Raw genomic sequence first — 17,764 nt, 5'->3', positions numbered from 1 at the left:
GTCTTTCACTTCTTTTAACTCTCCAGCTAGCAATCGGTCGAACTGGCTCATCATAGTTCTCTGTAATTCTAGCATCTGATCTCTCATTTCCTGTTGAAATTTGGTCAATTGCTCCTTCATCTGCATCTGCATTCGCTCTAATTTTTCCAACCTTTGTTCCATTTCTCTAACCTTTGCTTGGATAGCGTAAGGGTGTTGGTGTTCCAAATTAACTGAAATAAATTTACTCAATTAGACCCTTTCAATGGATTTTAATGCATATGATGTTATATAATGCAGATGCATGAAATGCATGCCTAAAGAGACGTTGATTCTGATTAAATTACATTTAGAAAACTTTACTAGAAGGTAAATTTCTTTACATAAAGCGGATATATATACGGCCTCGCTCTTATATTCCAAGAGACAACATCAATCTTTTCCTTCATCCGCATGTTCCCGTAAATTTCCAATAGTTGCCACTACTAGCTCCCTTTTTCTTGATTCTAATCACGATCCATTGTTTGCCTATCCTCGTAATACTAAACAGCTTCTTTAAGAGAATTGGAACATTGAAGGCTCTTAGACAATCATCTTGAATCCTCGGGCCACGAAGTAAAGTCACGAACTCTTTCATCACCATTCCTGTGTTTTTTGGAATATATTCGGGCAGTCGTACTATTTTCCACTTTATCAAGGAATCCGTATTCCATGAAAAGCTTTCTAATTTAGTAATCAGACTTGGATCAATATCTCTTCCCTAAGATGCAAATACAATGCAATCATAATCAAAACACAACAAGAGGGGTTAGTACAAAATAGAAGCAAACAAGGAAAAAAAAGTACCTAGTCGGGTAAATAATAGGGATTTGGAGCGGCTTTACCTAGGATGGGTTCCTAAGGTCTTCTACATGCGGTTTGGCTCTAAAGTCAAGGTACCCAAACCAACAGATTCCTCGATCCTCACCCATTATAGGCTCATACAGACCGAGTTCGGTTTAGGGGAATACATTTCCCTATGGCTACACGGAGATGAAGATCTCACGAAGACATAGGTACGGATGTATTTCGAAAGTGATCCACTATCCTGCACGGAGGTGAAAACCTCACGAATGAGTAGCTTCTCACTCACACTTAAAAGGGAAAGACTAACAGTCTTTATGCAATATGATGCCAAGGTATAAAACTTAATTTACAGTAATCATACAAACACATGCAAAGAGAGGATCATAATTTTTCAAATCAAATTTTTAATTTTTGTCAATAAGACAAAAAACAATCAATTTTACGGCTTGACTCTCTTTATCCCCAGCGAAGTTGCCAAGCTGTCGAAACCTTTTTCATGTTTGAAAAAAACGGGGATCGACTTCGAAAATAAAATGGGAGTCGCCACCGATCTTTTAATGAGGTGTGATCGGATCATCGTGAAAACGATTTTAGGTTTACGAATTTTGAGAAAATAGGTTCGGGAGTCGGTTACGCACGAGGAAGGGTTAGCACCCTCGTGACGCCCAAAATTGGTACCGAATCAATTGTTTAATGCCTTAGTGTCGAGAATTTGAAAAGGTTTTAAAATACGATCCTTTGAAAAGAAAATTTTAATAAAATAAATTGGATGATAAGACTCACTTATTTCAAAGAGATAAATTGTCAAACTCAGTAAGTTAGAGTGCAACAGTTCAATCTTAGAAATTAGGTTTGTCCTTTTATTAAATTTTAAAAATTCATGCATTTTGAGAAGGATATTTGGCTATTTGGGTCAATCGAGAAATCATAATCCAGTAAGTTAGGGTTCAATTTCTCGACATTCCTAAACATCGAATATTGCCTTTATTTTAAAATCCTTAACTCGAGATAACAAAATGTCATATCCAGTAAGTTAGAATCCAACATTTTGAAATCCCGAAAAGCTTTATTTAGAAATCATAAGGTTTTATTATAAAAGAGATACTCGGCTATCTAAATTCATCAGAAAAATTGAAGCCCAGTAAGTTAGGGCACAATTCTCTCGAGAATCATGAATAGCGGGTATTTTGACAAATTGCGAAATAAGATGAATCTAATGCTTTTATTGAAACACGGTAAAAAAAACGCAGTGATTAAATGAACAATGAATCATTCAAAATTTGAATAGTAATATACATCAATGAGTGATGAACAATAAATCAATAAATACAATAACAATAGTTTCAATCATGCATTATGCCAATATCAACATCAACATTCAAAATTATTAATTTAAAAGGAAGATAAAATGTAAAAAATAAAAGTGAGAATAAATAAATTTAGGATTTAAAATATACACAAGATTATACCAAAAAAGTAATTAATATGAAGATTTGGAACGATTTGATAATAGAACTAAAAACAAATAAAATGTTTAAATGAATTTTAACGGAAGAATTGTAAGGAAAAAATGAATAAATGTTAAAATTAATATATATACACTTTGATTTATATAAGTAAAAATCTTAATGTAAATAATAGTATATATAGTCATAATATATAATAAAGTAAAAATAAGTAAAATAGAATAGCAAATTTGAAAGGAATAGAATATTTGTGCATAAAATAATTCAATATATATATGTATGGAAAAACACAAGATATTATTATGAAAATTTTGGAGCTAAACATATATATATATATATATACATTTATGAATTTTAATATATATATATATATATATATATAAGTTATACTAAGATAATATAAAATGTATATAGTAAAATATTTGTGAAAATAAGTAATAATACGTAAAAACATAAAATAATATCATATAATAAAATAAAAGGATCTATATAATAAGATTAACTAAAAAAACTAATTATAATAATAATAATAATAATAATAATAATAATAATAATGGAGATATTAAACTAATTAAAAAAATAACACAAAAAAGGATTAAATTACAACTAAAACGAAATTAATCGGGAAAAACATAAATAAACAAAATAAGGGCCAATGTACAATACGCGAATAACATGGAGGGTTAATTCGAAAATATTCCCAACCCTCCAAAACGCTACGTTGCGGCATGGACTAAAATAAAATGAAAAGCAAATTAAAGGGTGAAATTAAAAAAAAGAAAAGAACCGATTTGAACCCAGAACAAAAGAGAGAGGACCGAGAGTGCAATTATCCCTCCCCCTACCAAAACGCGCGGATCTAGCCGCGGTTGGATCGGGTCATCGGGTATGGTCGCTAAACGGCGTCGTTTGGGCGCTAGGAACCCTAGCTCAAAACGGCGCTATATTATATTATTATTTAAACAAAATTTTCTAAAAAAAACATTAGCAGCCTAGTTTTAAAAAAAATTTGCTTCTTGTTTTCTCTGTTAGGGTTTTGACCCTAGCCTTCACCGCCGTCAATACGCCACATCTCCGCCGCGATTACACTCAACAGTGGTCGGAGCTGCACCCCTAGGGGCTTTTTAGCTCCTCCTCGCGCGGATCTGAAGGTGTTACCAGGTAACCTTCTCCTTTATTTCCCTTTATTTTCTCTTTTGCAAACAAGAAATCTAAAACTAACATTGAAGAAGCAAAAAAGAAAGATGAAATCAAAATAAAATAAATTTCCAATCACCTTTCTTGAATCTGTTTCTTTCTATTGCCTTTCTTTTTAAAAAAACTTTCATACAATATTCGTGGGTCTCCTCCTTTACAGATTTTTTTAAATTGGTCTTTATACTGCCGAAAAATCCAAAAGAAATAATCAAAATCTGAATTTTTTACAACTGGTATCTGTCCTTTTTTTGTTTGGTGCTGCGTTGTTTGTCTTTCGCTTGTTGCAGGAATGGCCGTACGATGACGTGGCACGGCGCAGCGCATAAAGGCGTGGGGAGAACGTCATTGGAAGTCGCTATGGCCTTCGTGCTAGAAATTTGAATGCCTAGGGTTTCTTTAGTGATCGGGCTTAAAACCCGAATTTGGCCCATTGTAATTGGATTGTTTTATTTGTAAATGGTCTTTTAATATTTTTTGCTTTTATATTGGTTTTATTTTTTTTTAGTCGGCCCGGGTCAAAATTGGGCATTACAGTGATCACTACAGTTAAACACTTCAAATTGATAGTTCTAACTTCCAGGTTCTTGCGTGTAGGTAACTTAATGCCATACAACAGGTTTAACTTGGAGGAAAGCTTATTAATTTTAATATTGACAAATCTAATTGACTAATGTGAATTCAAATTCCAAAAGATGTGAATTTAATCATAAAAAAATAATAATTTGAACTAAAAAATATTTGGGATTAGAAAAACCAAAACTTAAAAAAATTTGAATTTGAAATGATTTAAACTCTAAATGATCAATACAAGTAATTCGAAATGACTTGAACATTAGATTATCTAATTACTTCACCCTAATGTTCTAAAGCCAAAATGACTTGAAACCGAAACAATCCAAACCTAAATTGGCCTAAAAGTTTTAGAATCGAATAAACTTCATCTAATTAATTGACTTACTCCAAAACTAACCAAACTCAACTAATTGACAAATCTATTTGGATTAGGTGTTCATAGGATAGGTTCGAGCTGATGCCTTGAATGATTGATGAGATGAGCTTCGATAAGATTAAAAACAACAATGGCGATGACATTAATTATTATGGCGGTGAAATTACAATCAATGGTGATATATTTATTTAGATTCAAATGCTGTTGTAACTGTGAAGTGACAATGGTAATAACTCTTAAAAACATTAATATAAAATGTAATAAATAATTACTTAAAACAATTTTATATTAAAAATTAAATCATGTTTTTGCTAAAAATAATTAAAATATTAAAACCATAGGTACATTAAAAATAAAATATTTAAAATAATTTTATACTAAATAAGAATTAAAATTATATTTATGATGATAAAATTTATATATTTATTAAATTGTTATATAAAACAATAACAAAATTTATAATGTATTCACTTTCTATAGTTATTACATATATAATTTGCTATCATATCCAGATGATGATTTTCGGGTATTCACTTTGTATACAAATATAGTTAAACTATGTTTTATTTTGATAAAAAACATTAAGGAAACAAATTACCTGATCATTATCTACCTTTAAATCCAATAAAATAAAGGAAAGATTGAGAAAGAAAAATAAATGGGGCTATATTTGTAAAAACATCTTTACATTGGAGTGAGTTCCTACTCACTAAAGCTAAAGGAGCTTGTCATGGCTTGAGAGATTGAGGTGCTTGGATCGAGCAACAATGGAGCAATTCAACAAGGAAGCATGTAAGGGAAACACTGAACACGCAGCTTGGGGGCCTTTCGATAAATAAGGTTTTGGACATTCTCAAGGCATAAGCAAGTTATCGGAGTCAAGGGATTACTCTTGGAAGCCAAGGGGCCAATTAAACAACATGCACAGTCGTCCAAACTAGCTAGGTGTGAATATGCTCGAGACAAGGTAACAGTTAGGCAAGCCTATTGCAGGGCCACTAGACGAGGTGCCAACAACATCTTGTCACCCCTAATGGGCCTTCCAAATGTGCCAGGTAGATGGGTACCTACCTGGATGCGTGAATTGAGTGTATGGGGCTTAAACCACCTCATATAGGTGATTGCATACCTGGGGCACTATTTACTATACCTATAGGTGCTGGAGCAACCCCGCTTGTGCTAAACCGCCTCTTTTCGATCAATAGGGTTTGGTCGGTTTAGATAGCCAAGAAGGCTTAGGAATGTCGTCCAATGGGTGTAAGAGGATTTGGGTATAAATAGGTGTAGAGGATTCTTTTGATAGAGAGAGGAAGAGTTGCAAACAAGTGAAGGAGAAATACTAGAAGAAGGCGGAGAGGAAGATTGGAGTAGATCTGGTAGCACTGATCGTAGTGGTAGGTGGTGACCGATAAAGTAGAAAAAGGAAAATATGACTGCCGATCAAGCTTAACAAAGAAGTAAGTTAAGAGAATTTCTAAGAGAATCCTTTAAGAGTTCAAAATGCTAAAAATGCCAAAAGTACCAAAAGTCCTTTCAGTTGTTGTGAAATACTCATGTTTATAGTGTTTCAAGAATAGGAGTTATAAAACTGATAATTAATATGAATAATGTAATTAATTCTCAGTAACAATTTCATTAATGATTAAGAACGAATAGTGAAAGATTTTGTTGGTGATCGTAAATAGTGAAGAAGAATCCACTATGTTTTTGAAAAGAGGGAAAAACACTCAGTATTATAGGAAAAGGTTAATAGGAGAACTCTTAACTACCTCCATATTTAATCCACCAAGCCAAGTTTTCAAGAACATCCTAAGAGTGAAGAACCCAAGAACCGTGCCATATTTCAAGGTTATTTCCACTTCTTCTACTTCAGTGAAGTGGTACCATGTGAAAAATTTTTCGTTGAACATCTCTTGAAATGCAAGACGACAGTTGTTCTTGGATGAGTTGTTCTTGAATAATTGATTATTTTGACTTGTTCCAAACCTAAGTTGTTCTCAACATGGTTGTTCTCAATGTAGAGACTATTCTGAATAAGAGTTGTTCCATGGTGATGTTTTTTTTTGGTAAAGCTTGTTTTGAATAATAACTCTTCTAGAAAAACAAAATTGTTTAAAATACAAGTTATTCCAAATAATGGTTGTTCTAATCATTGTTATTCTTAAAGCATCATTATTCTAAACAAGAGTTATTCCGAACTTTAGCTATTCTCAACAAAAGTTGTTTTCAAATAACAACTACATTGGATGAAAATTGTTCTAACTAAAGCCTTGTTTTGAACATAGCTATTCTGGACATAGTTATTCTTTGAACAATAGTTGTTCTTAACAACAATTATTCTAAATAAGAATTGTTCCTCGAAGAGATACACTTCGTAATAAAATTCCTAAAATATATATTTTTTTATTTCAAACAAAAGATAAAATATTAATTGACTTATACGTGGATTTTCCCCATTGTATTGTTAACTTTGCTTTATATAATAAAGCATTGTTGTATTTAAGCCACAAGCATTCTCCTATGTTCCAATAACCTTTCCTCCTTAATCATCGGTTGTTCCAAAATTGAGCCTAAGATTGTATGTGACTTGAGCTAAACTCTTTAACTATATTTGTAAAACTCATATTTTCTAAAAAAGGATATTAGATAGTATTAAAAAATAATAAAAAAGGCACATTCCTCTGAGATGTGATCTCACCATAGTTGTCATGAAATCGAAAAGAGATCATAGTTATCCAAATTCAACTTTGCTCGAAATATAAATATTAAAATTTGTCTAAGCTTATTTATATGTATAAATGATTGTTCCAAACCTTTTAAATTTGTCCATGTTTTTTAAATTTTAAAATATAATTATTTACTATTTCATAATTATATATTTTACTATCACCTATATATTTATTAAATTTATACACAAAAACAATTTAACATAACTTTTAATATTTATGTTATAGTCTAATATATTTAGGTTAATTTGATATAAATCATATAATATATAAAAGAAAAGAAAAATATCATATTAAAAACTTGAAAATAAGTTTAACTCAGATTTCGATATTGAAAGTTTGAATTGATACATATTTTAAATGGATCTATTTTTCTTTTAATGAAATTATTTTCACTTATAATATTTTTATCTAGATTCTTGGATAAAGCTTAAATTTTAAGCAGGTAATCCACCCCTTAAATAGTAATTCGACTTGTTGCTTAACGCCCAACAACTCAAGTTTACTGATATAATCAACTTTGAAAATACTAGTATGGTACCTAACATGTTAAGTAAAACAATTCCAGTAGTGTTCTTAGATAACAGGCCACTTAGCAGAAACTTTGCTAACCTCGAGGATTGGTGTAGTATTTTTGTTTAATTAAGTGGGCTGACTTCATTGTTACATGAGGTAGCTTCTATGCCAACCACACCTGCATTTCACCTGTTTTAAACCCCAATATGCAAGAGAAGATGACCTACCAAAACCTTTAATATTGACCAAGTTTCCTCCTTTCCGACCATATATCATCAAATATTACCAACTGCTCCAAGGCCTATATATACCCCAACACCATGCTTTGTCTTCCTCACCCGTAACTATCAAGATTAAAAAAATCTTTGTTTCATCTGCTTATAATTTGTTTCAAAATCTCTGGACAAAATGGGTTATTTCAATTGCTTTGCTTTGGGATTCTTCATGGCTTTGTCGTTTGCAAGCATTGATGTTGGGGTTGCAGCTCGTCACCTTCAGCAACTACCTCCAATGCCAACATTGCCTACAACCACACTCCCACTATTCCCATCTATCCCTAATCTCCCACAGCCATCCATACCATCTTTCCCAAGGCCTGGGGCGCTTCCTCCACTTCCTACAACATTGCCAAGTGTTCCAAGGGCCACACTGCCTCCTCTGCCAAGCATGCCTTCAGTCCCTACAATCCCAACTACAATTCCCTCTATTCCTTTCTTTTCTCCACCACCTTCTCCTTAAATCCTCTTTTACTGTATAATATTGACAGATAGAATCTGCTGCTACATACTGGATTTGTTTTAAATGTGTTCTTTTACGTAGCATATAGCTTGTTTACTTTCTCTCTGAAGATCTTATAGGCTTTGAGCCATCTTTGTCTGTCGATTTTGAGAATCAGTTGTTGTTGTTGTTGTTTTATGTATGGGAGTTTTCCAAATCCCATTATTTGTTCTTACTTTGATTTTGATACATTATTACTTATACGGAATATATATTTACGTTCTTTTGATGAAGTAATGATTACTGTAACCTCCATTTTTTTACTCATTATTTTCGGCATCTGCTAAATATATACGGGAATGCAAATGAGATATTTTTTAAAATATTTTCTGTAATAGAATATTTTTCATTTGAGAAAATTCTCTTAAACGGTTGTAGAATATTTTATGTTGAGGGAAATTTTATATTATGTTTGGAAACTGATATTGTTATTTTACCATTTTGCCTATTCTGAAAACAATATAAATAGCCAGTTATTCTACTCATTTTTCACAACACAGAAAAACAAGTAAACTCAATTCTCTTTTTTCTCTCCCGTTCTTGCTTTCTAAAAATTCTAGGTGTTTCACTAAATTACATTAGTGCGATATTCTGTCTAGCAGATTGGGTTTTAAATGGGACCATCTGTAACCCCTCCAATCTTTCCTAGGAATTGAACCTAGTGTGATTACTCGAGTTTCTTCCAATTTTTTTCTTGACTTTTACGAGAAGAGTAATCCTTTTGAGATTCATCTTCCTTATTCAGGTGTATGATTTTGGAAGTATTGTGTTAACCTTGGGGGACGACTTCCATTTCTGATTACACCAATCAAGGCAAAATCGCTTCTAAGGCAGTGGTTCTTCCACAACACTTAGTCTGTTTTCCTGTCAATGCTAACGGTTTTGTTTGCAGTAGTATATTTCAAACAATTTAGAAGTGATTTCTTTGCTACTATTTAAATGTGAGACTAGTTTTCATTTCTCACTGCTGGAACCAATGAAGGCACCCACAGGCAATTTAGAAACTGAGCTTGTAAACTGAGTGGGGGGCTTCAAGGTGCTGGAACGCGGGTTTGGCTTTGTTGATTCAGATCTCGGGTGGTTTAACTCTGGCTTGCCCGTTCCAAGTTGAGAGTTGAGCCTATGAGACTTAACTATAAATTATAGGTATCGTGATATCCTAAAGGGTCTTAGGGTTCAAATCTTAAAATAGAGAAAAAGAAATAGACAATGAAGGGAAAACTGGATTTATAAATATGTTAGTGTGATATTGAAGCAATCAATTTGAAGGTACCTGAGTAGTGCAAGAGTGTGCCTAAGTAGCATTGGAGCAGTTGCAAGCTCCATTTATGTTGGCTAGTAGGCCATTGCAGTCAAGATGGGCTTGGAAGGCCTAGCGAGCTTAAGTTTGAGTTGATCGGAGGACCATGAGCGGATCGTTGGATCCTTGTGTTTGGAATAAGGTTTATGATGTCTTTATCCATTATGACCTATTAATACATGAGATTTGTGAAGTTAGTCCAAGCGTCATAGAATTTTTAACCAAAGTAGACTAGAGGATTATTGAGTTTGAGAGCTTGAATAAGAGAACTAGTGGGCGATGTCTTGTTCAGGCAACTTATGAGATTGTGCAGAGAAAGAAACAGCGTGATAGAGTTTGCGTGAATGAGCATTAAAATCCAAAATTGATATTGAGATCGACCTAGTTCAGTAGTGTTGCATGTGTTGTAGTTGGCCAAGATGGCCACGCCCAATGGGGTGATTGAGAGGGGCTAAGTTAGGGATGGCCAATGTGTCTGAATTTCCCATGTTGAAAACTTTAGTGTTGAGGCCTCAAGAGCGCGCTTGGTGCCACATTTAGAGGGATGCATTTTTAAGTATCAAAGACATGGTAATATTTAGTCATCAAAGGTTCATACCATTAAGGGTTCCTCAAGGTTGTAACCTAAAGACTATATGTTGTGGCATTGATTCCAAGTGTTCGGTAGAGGAATGGGCATAGACAAGACTACACCAACGATTGAGATGAGACCAAGTTCAAGTCTATGTCTAATGTGCATTGAATGGATCATAACCTTCGGCCTTGAAGACTGAAGATGGACTTGAGACTGAAATGTCAACTTGATGCAACAAGGTTGCTAAAAGTGTGGCTTCATGTTGATAAGGACATCAGCATAGTAAGTGGGAGAAAGTGTCATGGTTCGTAAGTTACTATGCTATCAAAGTTAAACTTTCCCCAAATAATTTTGAGTGAAATTAAAGTATAATAACTTGGAAGTTAGAATTTTTTGGATACCCTGTAGTCCTAGAGAGATATTGCTATGCAAACTGGGTGACTGGTAAAGTTAGCTCTGCAAGTGGGTATGTCTTTATTTTAGATGGAGCAACTATCTCTTGGAAGTCTGCTAAACAAATGTGTATTACTCACTCCATGATGGAATCAGAGTTTATAACTCTTGATTGAGTCGGACAAAAGGCCGAGTGGCTTAGGAATATGCGTGCCGAGATTCCTTTATGAGGGTAACCTACACCTCCTGTGTCCTTATTATATGATTCAAAAACCATCATTTTTGTTACTCAAAACCAGGCTTACAATGATAAGAAAAGACATATATGAATAAGACATGAATATGTGAGACTCTTAATAAAGAATGGAGTACTCATCATAGAGTACGTAAAATCTGAAAAGAACCTAGCTGATCCATTAACCAAAAGGTTATGTAGGAAAATAGTTCTTAATTTGTTGAGAGGGATGGGTCTTAAGCCCACTGGTTGAGGAATTCATGGTGGATACCCAACTTAGTCTTCTAAGTTCAATGTGGTCAAACGGAACCATGGAAAGACTCATAGTGTACATCTTTACTTATCCCTATGGCGCACAATGTACATGCATAAGGACGAGCTCCTTGCTCTTAATGAGTTCATAGCCCAAAGTTTGACTGGTCCTCGTGAGACGAACTTGATGGATTCACCAACGTGTGTGGTTGAATTTCTTACTCTTAATGAATTCATATCTTAAAGTTTGGGTGGTTCTATTGAGACAGACTTGATGAATTCACTGAATTATAAAACTGAGAGGTTGACCTTATTAAATGTTCTTAATGATTTCATAGTTTTGGTTCGAGTGGTCTATATTAAGATAGACTTGATGAAATCACCTACATAAGTGTGAAGGATTAACCACCTTCTATGAAAGACGTTGGACCATTTTTCTAGAGCACTTACTAGCATCCCGAGGTATATTGGCTAAATTGTTGATCTATCGCGAAACTCAATTGGACCTGAGATTAGTTGTATGTCATGGGTTAACTCTTATCTTAACAAGTTCAAGATTTGTTCACTTGTTAAAAAGAAGAATCACTCATTTCACTACGTACTAGTTCAAATCCACAAGATACTAGTGTTTAAGCGGTTAATATCATTATTATTCTTTTCACGTTTTACCTTTTCTCATGTTTACAAAATTTTTTAATTTTTCTGCATTAGTGGGGGAATGTTGGTAATGCAAAATCAGAAATATTTTTTCAAAATATTTTCTGTTGTAGAATATTTTTCGGTTGAGGAAAGTCCTATGATTGTTGCAGAATATTTTCCGTTGAGGAAAATCCTCTACTATTTCTAGAAATTGACATTGATATTTTACCATTTTACCCATTTTGAAAATAATATAAATAGCAGGCTATTCTACTCATTTTTCACAACACAGAAAAATAAGAAAACTCAGTTCTCTCTTTTCTCTCTCGTTCTTGCTCTCTAAAAATTATGGTGTTTTACTAAATTACATCAGTGCGATATTCTATCTAAGGGATTGAGTTTTAACCGAGACCGTTTGTGACCCTTCTAATCTTCCTTAAAATTGAACCTAGTACCCGAGTTTCTTTCAATTTATTTCTTGATTTTTACAAGAAGAGCAATCCTTTTAAGCGACGTCCATTTCTGATTATACCGATCAGGGCGAAATCACTTCTAAGACAGTTATTCTTCCACGGAACAATGATTACTTTATTTATTTACTGTCAACAGTACAATATTTCCAACATATTCTACTTTAATTACATTTAGAATCTTATCCTACCTTTAAACGAGGTCAACCAAAACCAAAGAATTAAGTCATGAATTCAGAAAAACGAAAACAAATCTTAGAGAAAACCATAAGGGGTATTCCCTTCAGTTTTTTACAAAAATTCTATCCAATCATTCCATTCGCCTTTTGAGTTTAAAACCAAAATAGTAGATTTGTTAAAAAAGTTTTCATTATTTTTGATAAAGTGAATTAAATGGTTAAATTAATATTTTCACAAACTATTTTAAAGAAACATTTTAAATTTAATTATTAAATTGATAAATATTCAAAGTTGTTAAAAAGAAAAATTAATACATAAATCATTTATATACATAATGATATACCACGTCATCTCTTAATTAATTTAATTATTATTTGCTAGCTTTAATTAGTTATAACTGTGCCATTATAATAATATAAATGATTAAATTTATAATTGTCCAACGTATAAAACTTGTGAATAATAATTTTTTATAAATAAAATATTATGAAATTCTATAAACTATTTTTAAAAATTAGAATTATGTTTATAATTATAGTTATTATATAATTTGGTTTCTTAATAACATAATAATAATTTGGTTAAATTAATTAATTTATATAAATATTGAAACGGTCCTTTTATTATTTTATTAAGATTATTTCTTTAAATATTTTTTTATTTGGTTTGATTTGGATAAAACTGAAAATTTTGAACCTAAATTGAATGATGAGATTTGAATGGTAACATCAATTCAAAACCGAACTGAATAAAACAAAGTCTCAACTGAACTAAACGGTGAGGTTTCGGTTTCTCTACTCAGCCCTTTAGAAAACTGTATATTTCAAAGAGTGGTTTATCAGGTACAACAGGTTGTATATTTATACACCTTGTTGGCTGCAATAACTGCATTCAAAATACTAACAATCTCAACTAGTTACTGTTAACAAACTACACATGCTTTGGTGGAGGGGATGACATGGAGAAGAAGGTGATGATTGGCTTGGTGGATGAACTGTTCATGGCGTACAGCAATCAAAGGCATGGAAGAAGGAAGGAAGGAAGATGAAGAAGAAGATATAAATTAAAGATAAAAAACTAAAAACAAATTAAAAATTAAAAACTTCTTTCAATACAAATTGAAATTAAAACCATAATTTGACATGGGTAAACTGCGCCAATGGTCACTTTTGTTTACCTTAAGTTACATTTTAATCACTTATATTTGAAATGTTACATTTTAGTTACTTACGTTATTGTGTTATAACATTTTAGTCACTGAGCCTTTAATTGCAGTTAACGGTGTAATGGGAAGCTGACGTGACACGTTAAATCAACATTTCAAACAAAAAATTTAGGTTAATTTATACAACATATCCCATATCTTTTTCGTTTTGAGCAATTTAATTTTTTTTCTTTTATGTTATTTAAACTTTCCTTTTCTTTTTGTTTTCTTTATTTTCTATTCTCTTCTGTTTCTCCCTCTGTTTTCTTACCTTCTTCATTTCTTTTAACGTATTAGGAAGTCGAATTGGCAGTGAAGAAAGAAGCAAGAAGTCAAAAGTCATCATTGCTTATAACTAACTAAAACCCATAAACCCATACCATGCTTTTTTCTTCTCTGCCAATTCGACTTTCTGATATGTTAAAAGAAGTGGAGAAGATAGGAAAACAGAGGGAGAAACAAAAAAGAACGGAAAAAAAAAAAGAGAAAAAAGAAAGAAAGTTGAAAGAACATAAAAGAAAAAAATCAAATTGCTCAAAACAAAAAAATTATGGGGACCAATTGGATAATTTAACCTAAAATTTTTGTTTGAAATGATGATTTAATGTGTCACGTTAGTTTACCGTTATACCGTTAACGGTAATTAACGACTCAGTGACAACATGATAATGTAAGTGACTAAAATATAAAATTTCAAACATAAGTAACTAAAATATAATCTGAGACACTATACAGATAATAATGAACAAATTAACGATGGTTTGAGGTTTGGGTGAAAACATGCAAAATTATCGCTCTTCCCAAAAGAAAATTGGCAAATCAAACAACGGCGGCAATAAATAAATTTGGATGACAAGTTCACCTTTTAAAATTGAAAATTAACAAATATAATTATCAATTCAATTTATTAAACTAAAAATCAATATTTTCATGGATTCAACTCTTACAATATTGCGTTTTAGAATAGAAAAAATAGTGAAGGCACCGTTTCATTATTTCCATGGCAACCGTTGATTTATTTATTTTCATCTTAATTTTCAAAATTTTATTTCATGAAATTGAATTTCTCCATCTTCTAGGCGGTTTTCTAACATGTTCAATTGTAGTTGAGATCTGAGGTCCAATGTCATGGTTTTCCACGGTTGTCATCTTAGTAAGTTTACCAAGTTTCTTCCACCCACTGCTCCACGCAGACGTCGGTTTCGGCTTTGACATCTTTTCGAATTGTCGTTGCAAGTTCTCCATCTCCTTTTGGAGCTCGACGTGCTTTGACTTCACGCCATCCAGCTCAAACTTGAGCGTGTTGATGTCTTTCTTTGCTGTGACCCAGCCTTCTTGGAACGATTGCGGCGTTCCTTCAAGCAAGGTCTTGCGGTTGGTTATCAATGGCTGGTACCGAGTTTCTGCAGGGTCTTTGAGCGTGATGGCGTTGGCCAACGTGTTGCTGATTTTCACTTGCTCCGAGAAGAGTACCTGGACCACCACCCGCAGCGGGAGCCTTTCATTTTGAGCTGCGTGGATGCAGGCATCAACGGAGAGCTTTTGGCAGTCCATTACACGGCAGAGTCGCTTCCTTTCGTGCTCCGAAAGTGTCGGATGGGCCTGCATGTTAATTGGTATTGCACATTAACGCACCTAGAAATAGGATGGCATCAAGGTGGGATGGGTCGATTTTTTTACTCCAACTCTAGTGTGAGTATATGATATGAGTATCTATTTGATAAGCGTATAGTTAGACTTTTTTTTTAAAGATTTTTCTTGAGATTATATTCTCACATCTATATGTCAAATAGATTACCTTAAGATAGGAATCAATTGCTCGATAAAGCCCATCATCACAGGTCCTTGCAGACTCGGGCAAAGCTTCAGCCAGTACCTGAAATTTTGTCATCAACAGGTTTCTATCTCTAGAAACCTCTGTGAGATAACTATCAACTAGCCTTGCCACTCGGCTTTTTGGGTTCAGATTATTTCCCCTATGTGTTCCTTCGTACATCTGTTTGTCCGAAAAAGACCGTCGACTCGGACTCGAACTGTCCGTCTGTTCCTGGACAAGGAAATGCTCCAACAGCCTCTGAACGAGGTCCACATCGTACGATGTCTCACTTTTGTTGTAATTAGGAATGAGAAGATCAGCCAATGTTGCCTGTTCTAATTGCATCCCGACTCGCTTTTCCAACTCGGTCACCAAAGCCGGTGCCACTTTCAACATGTTTGCCGCCCGCAAAAGCCGGAGAAGGAAGCCGCACGACACACTGTCTTTTTGTGGTGGTACGATGCTGATGAGGCTTTCAACAATGGTCCGTTGATCCTTGGCTTGAATCGAGAGATTGTCATCTTTAGTTCCGGGAATGATCATATGGAATCCACCTTTCCAGCTATTACTATGGCTGCTTATGCTCATTTCATCTGCTTGGAGCTCAACATCTTGAATCAAACATGGAAGCCATTTGGCAGCATAGTGCATAATTGCTGCCCCAATCAACTCAAATCTCATCCCTTTCACTTTGATTGCAGTAATCACTCGCACGAAATGATCGATCCTGAGGATCGAAACATCTTCGAACCACCAATCAGGAGGAACATGCTGGTTCCTACTGGGGCTTGAATCCTTCAAATCATTCCATTTGGGGCTTGAAACATTACTTGGTTTCCCAGTGTATGCCCACTTGATGCCTTTCGGATTGGCACAAGCCTTCCAAGCTATCGACTCGCTGCACCTTCTTGCGATTTGAAGGTTCTCAGCCCATGGTGAGAGCTTCTCGCAGCTTTTCAGCACAACAATGGAGTCTCTCCATGAAGATAACACTACATAGCTAAGAAACGCTTCGGTTTTGAATACGAGATTGCCTTCTTCCAAATCCTCAGTCATTTCAAGATACTCGGCAGCACATCTGAGACCAGATATATTCCCTGCTGTTAAATCCACTGCAAGTCCATAGCAGAATTTGGCTGCTAGCTCAAAAGCCTCGGACCCTCCTGGAAGATCTTCGAAAACAATTCTTTTGAGGTCTGGGTCTTTTGAATCGTAGATAAGCCTGTTCATTTTCCCACTTCGGGAAAGCAGAGGATACTACTTTCCCACCATGTTTGAGAAAATAATGAAATACAGTGAGTTACATGATTCTAAACCAATAGAAAAAAAAAAGAAGCTTTTAGGAGTAATTTGATCGAACATATTGTAAACAGAGCAATAAGCTACCTTATGCAAGTGGAAATTAATATCTCCGACTTGAATTAGAAGGTCACTTGGAATATCAGTGGCAACGTACCTGCATAAAAAAAATCAAAATATTTCAGAAAAGCTAACTTTTCTCTAACTTTTTCTCTTTTTTATTCTCAGGAAACAAACAAGATACTTTCAATATATACCAGGACTGGCCCTTAAGCTGAAATCCATCAGTGTTGAAGCCATGTTTGGTGGAGCTAAAGAATCCATTCCCGAATTCTCTCCCTCTAACAGACTCAGTCTCGGATTCCCACATAGTTTCGAAATACAAAAAAGAAATCCCAAGAGGAATTTGAAACCTGGGTTTTGATTTTTCAACTGGAAATTGGCTCTTACACTAAAAAAGATCCTAAGAACCAGAACAACGACGACAGAGAGGTAGCTAATGTGGGAAAAAAAAATGGAAGAATCCCACATGGGATGCTTGGAATTATGTTGAATTGTCGGTTTTCTCACGGATTTTTCATACAAACTGTGTGGCTGTAGTGAGGAAATTTTTACTGTTTTAGTTTTAGGATCATTTTTCTTCATTAATTTCTCTATTGTTACTGATCTTGCTCGTTTGTCTTTGTTTTTCTTTTTTATAATTTTTTCGATTTTTGAATTTCTTTTTTGTAGCATTAAATTTTCCGAAAATAGAAAAAAAGGGAATGTACTTAAAAGGTCCCTTTATTATTGTGATCAGATTAAATTAGTCTATTTTTATTAAATAGATCAATTTAGTCCCTATACTATTAAAAAGAATCAAATAAGTTTAAATTTCAATAGGGTTAGCATTTATTGTTTTAAAAATAACATTTACGATTAGCAAAGTTAACATTTTAAAAGCTTT

At 33.8% G+C, this 17,764-nt stretch overlaps 2 protein-coding genes across 2 annotated transcripts; one reads left to right on the top strand and one right to left on the bottom strand.

The window, feature by feature from the left end:
• Nucleotides 1-8,087: 8,087 nt before the first annotated feature.
• Nucleotides 8,088-8,417, top strand: LOC105782002 (protein PELPK1). The gene has a single exon (XM_012606508.2). It carries the CDS (start codon nt 8,088-8,090, stop codon nt 8,415-8,417), a length of 330 nt encoding a protein of 109 aa, XP_012461962.1.
• A 6,177-nt stretch (nt 8,418-14,594) lies between these two features.
• Nucleotides 14,595-17,448, bottom strand: LOC105783836 (root phototropism protein 3). The gene is made up of 4 exons (XM_012609513.2): nt 17,076-17,448; nt 16,906-16,975; nt 15,502-16,776; nt 14,595-15,305 (listed from the first exon to the last, which is right to left on the bottom strand). The coding sequence occupies exons 1-4, from the start codon at nt 17,186-17,188 to the stop codon at nt 14,754-14,756; spliced, it is 2,010 nt and encodes a 669-aa protein (XP_012464967.2). The 5' UTR covers nt 17,189-17,448; the 3' UTR covers nt 14,595-14,753.
• Nucleotides 17,449-17,764: the final 316 nt, after the last annotated feature.

The sequence above is a fragment of the Gossypium raimondii genome, chromosome 13, assembly GCF_025698545.1.
Source record: "Gossypium raimondii isolate GPD5lz chromosome 13, ASM2569854v1, whole genome shotgun sequence".
NCBI classification, from domain to species: domain Eukaryota; kingdom Viridiplantae; phylum Streptophyta; class Magnoliopsida; order Malvales; family Malvaceae; genus Gossypium; species Gossypium raimondii.
Note: the sequence above shows the minus strand (reverse complement) of the source record. Positions and strands in the feature narration are given on the sequence as shown.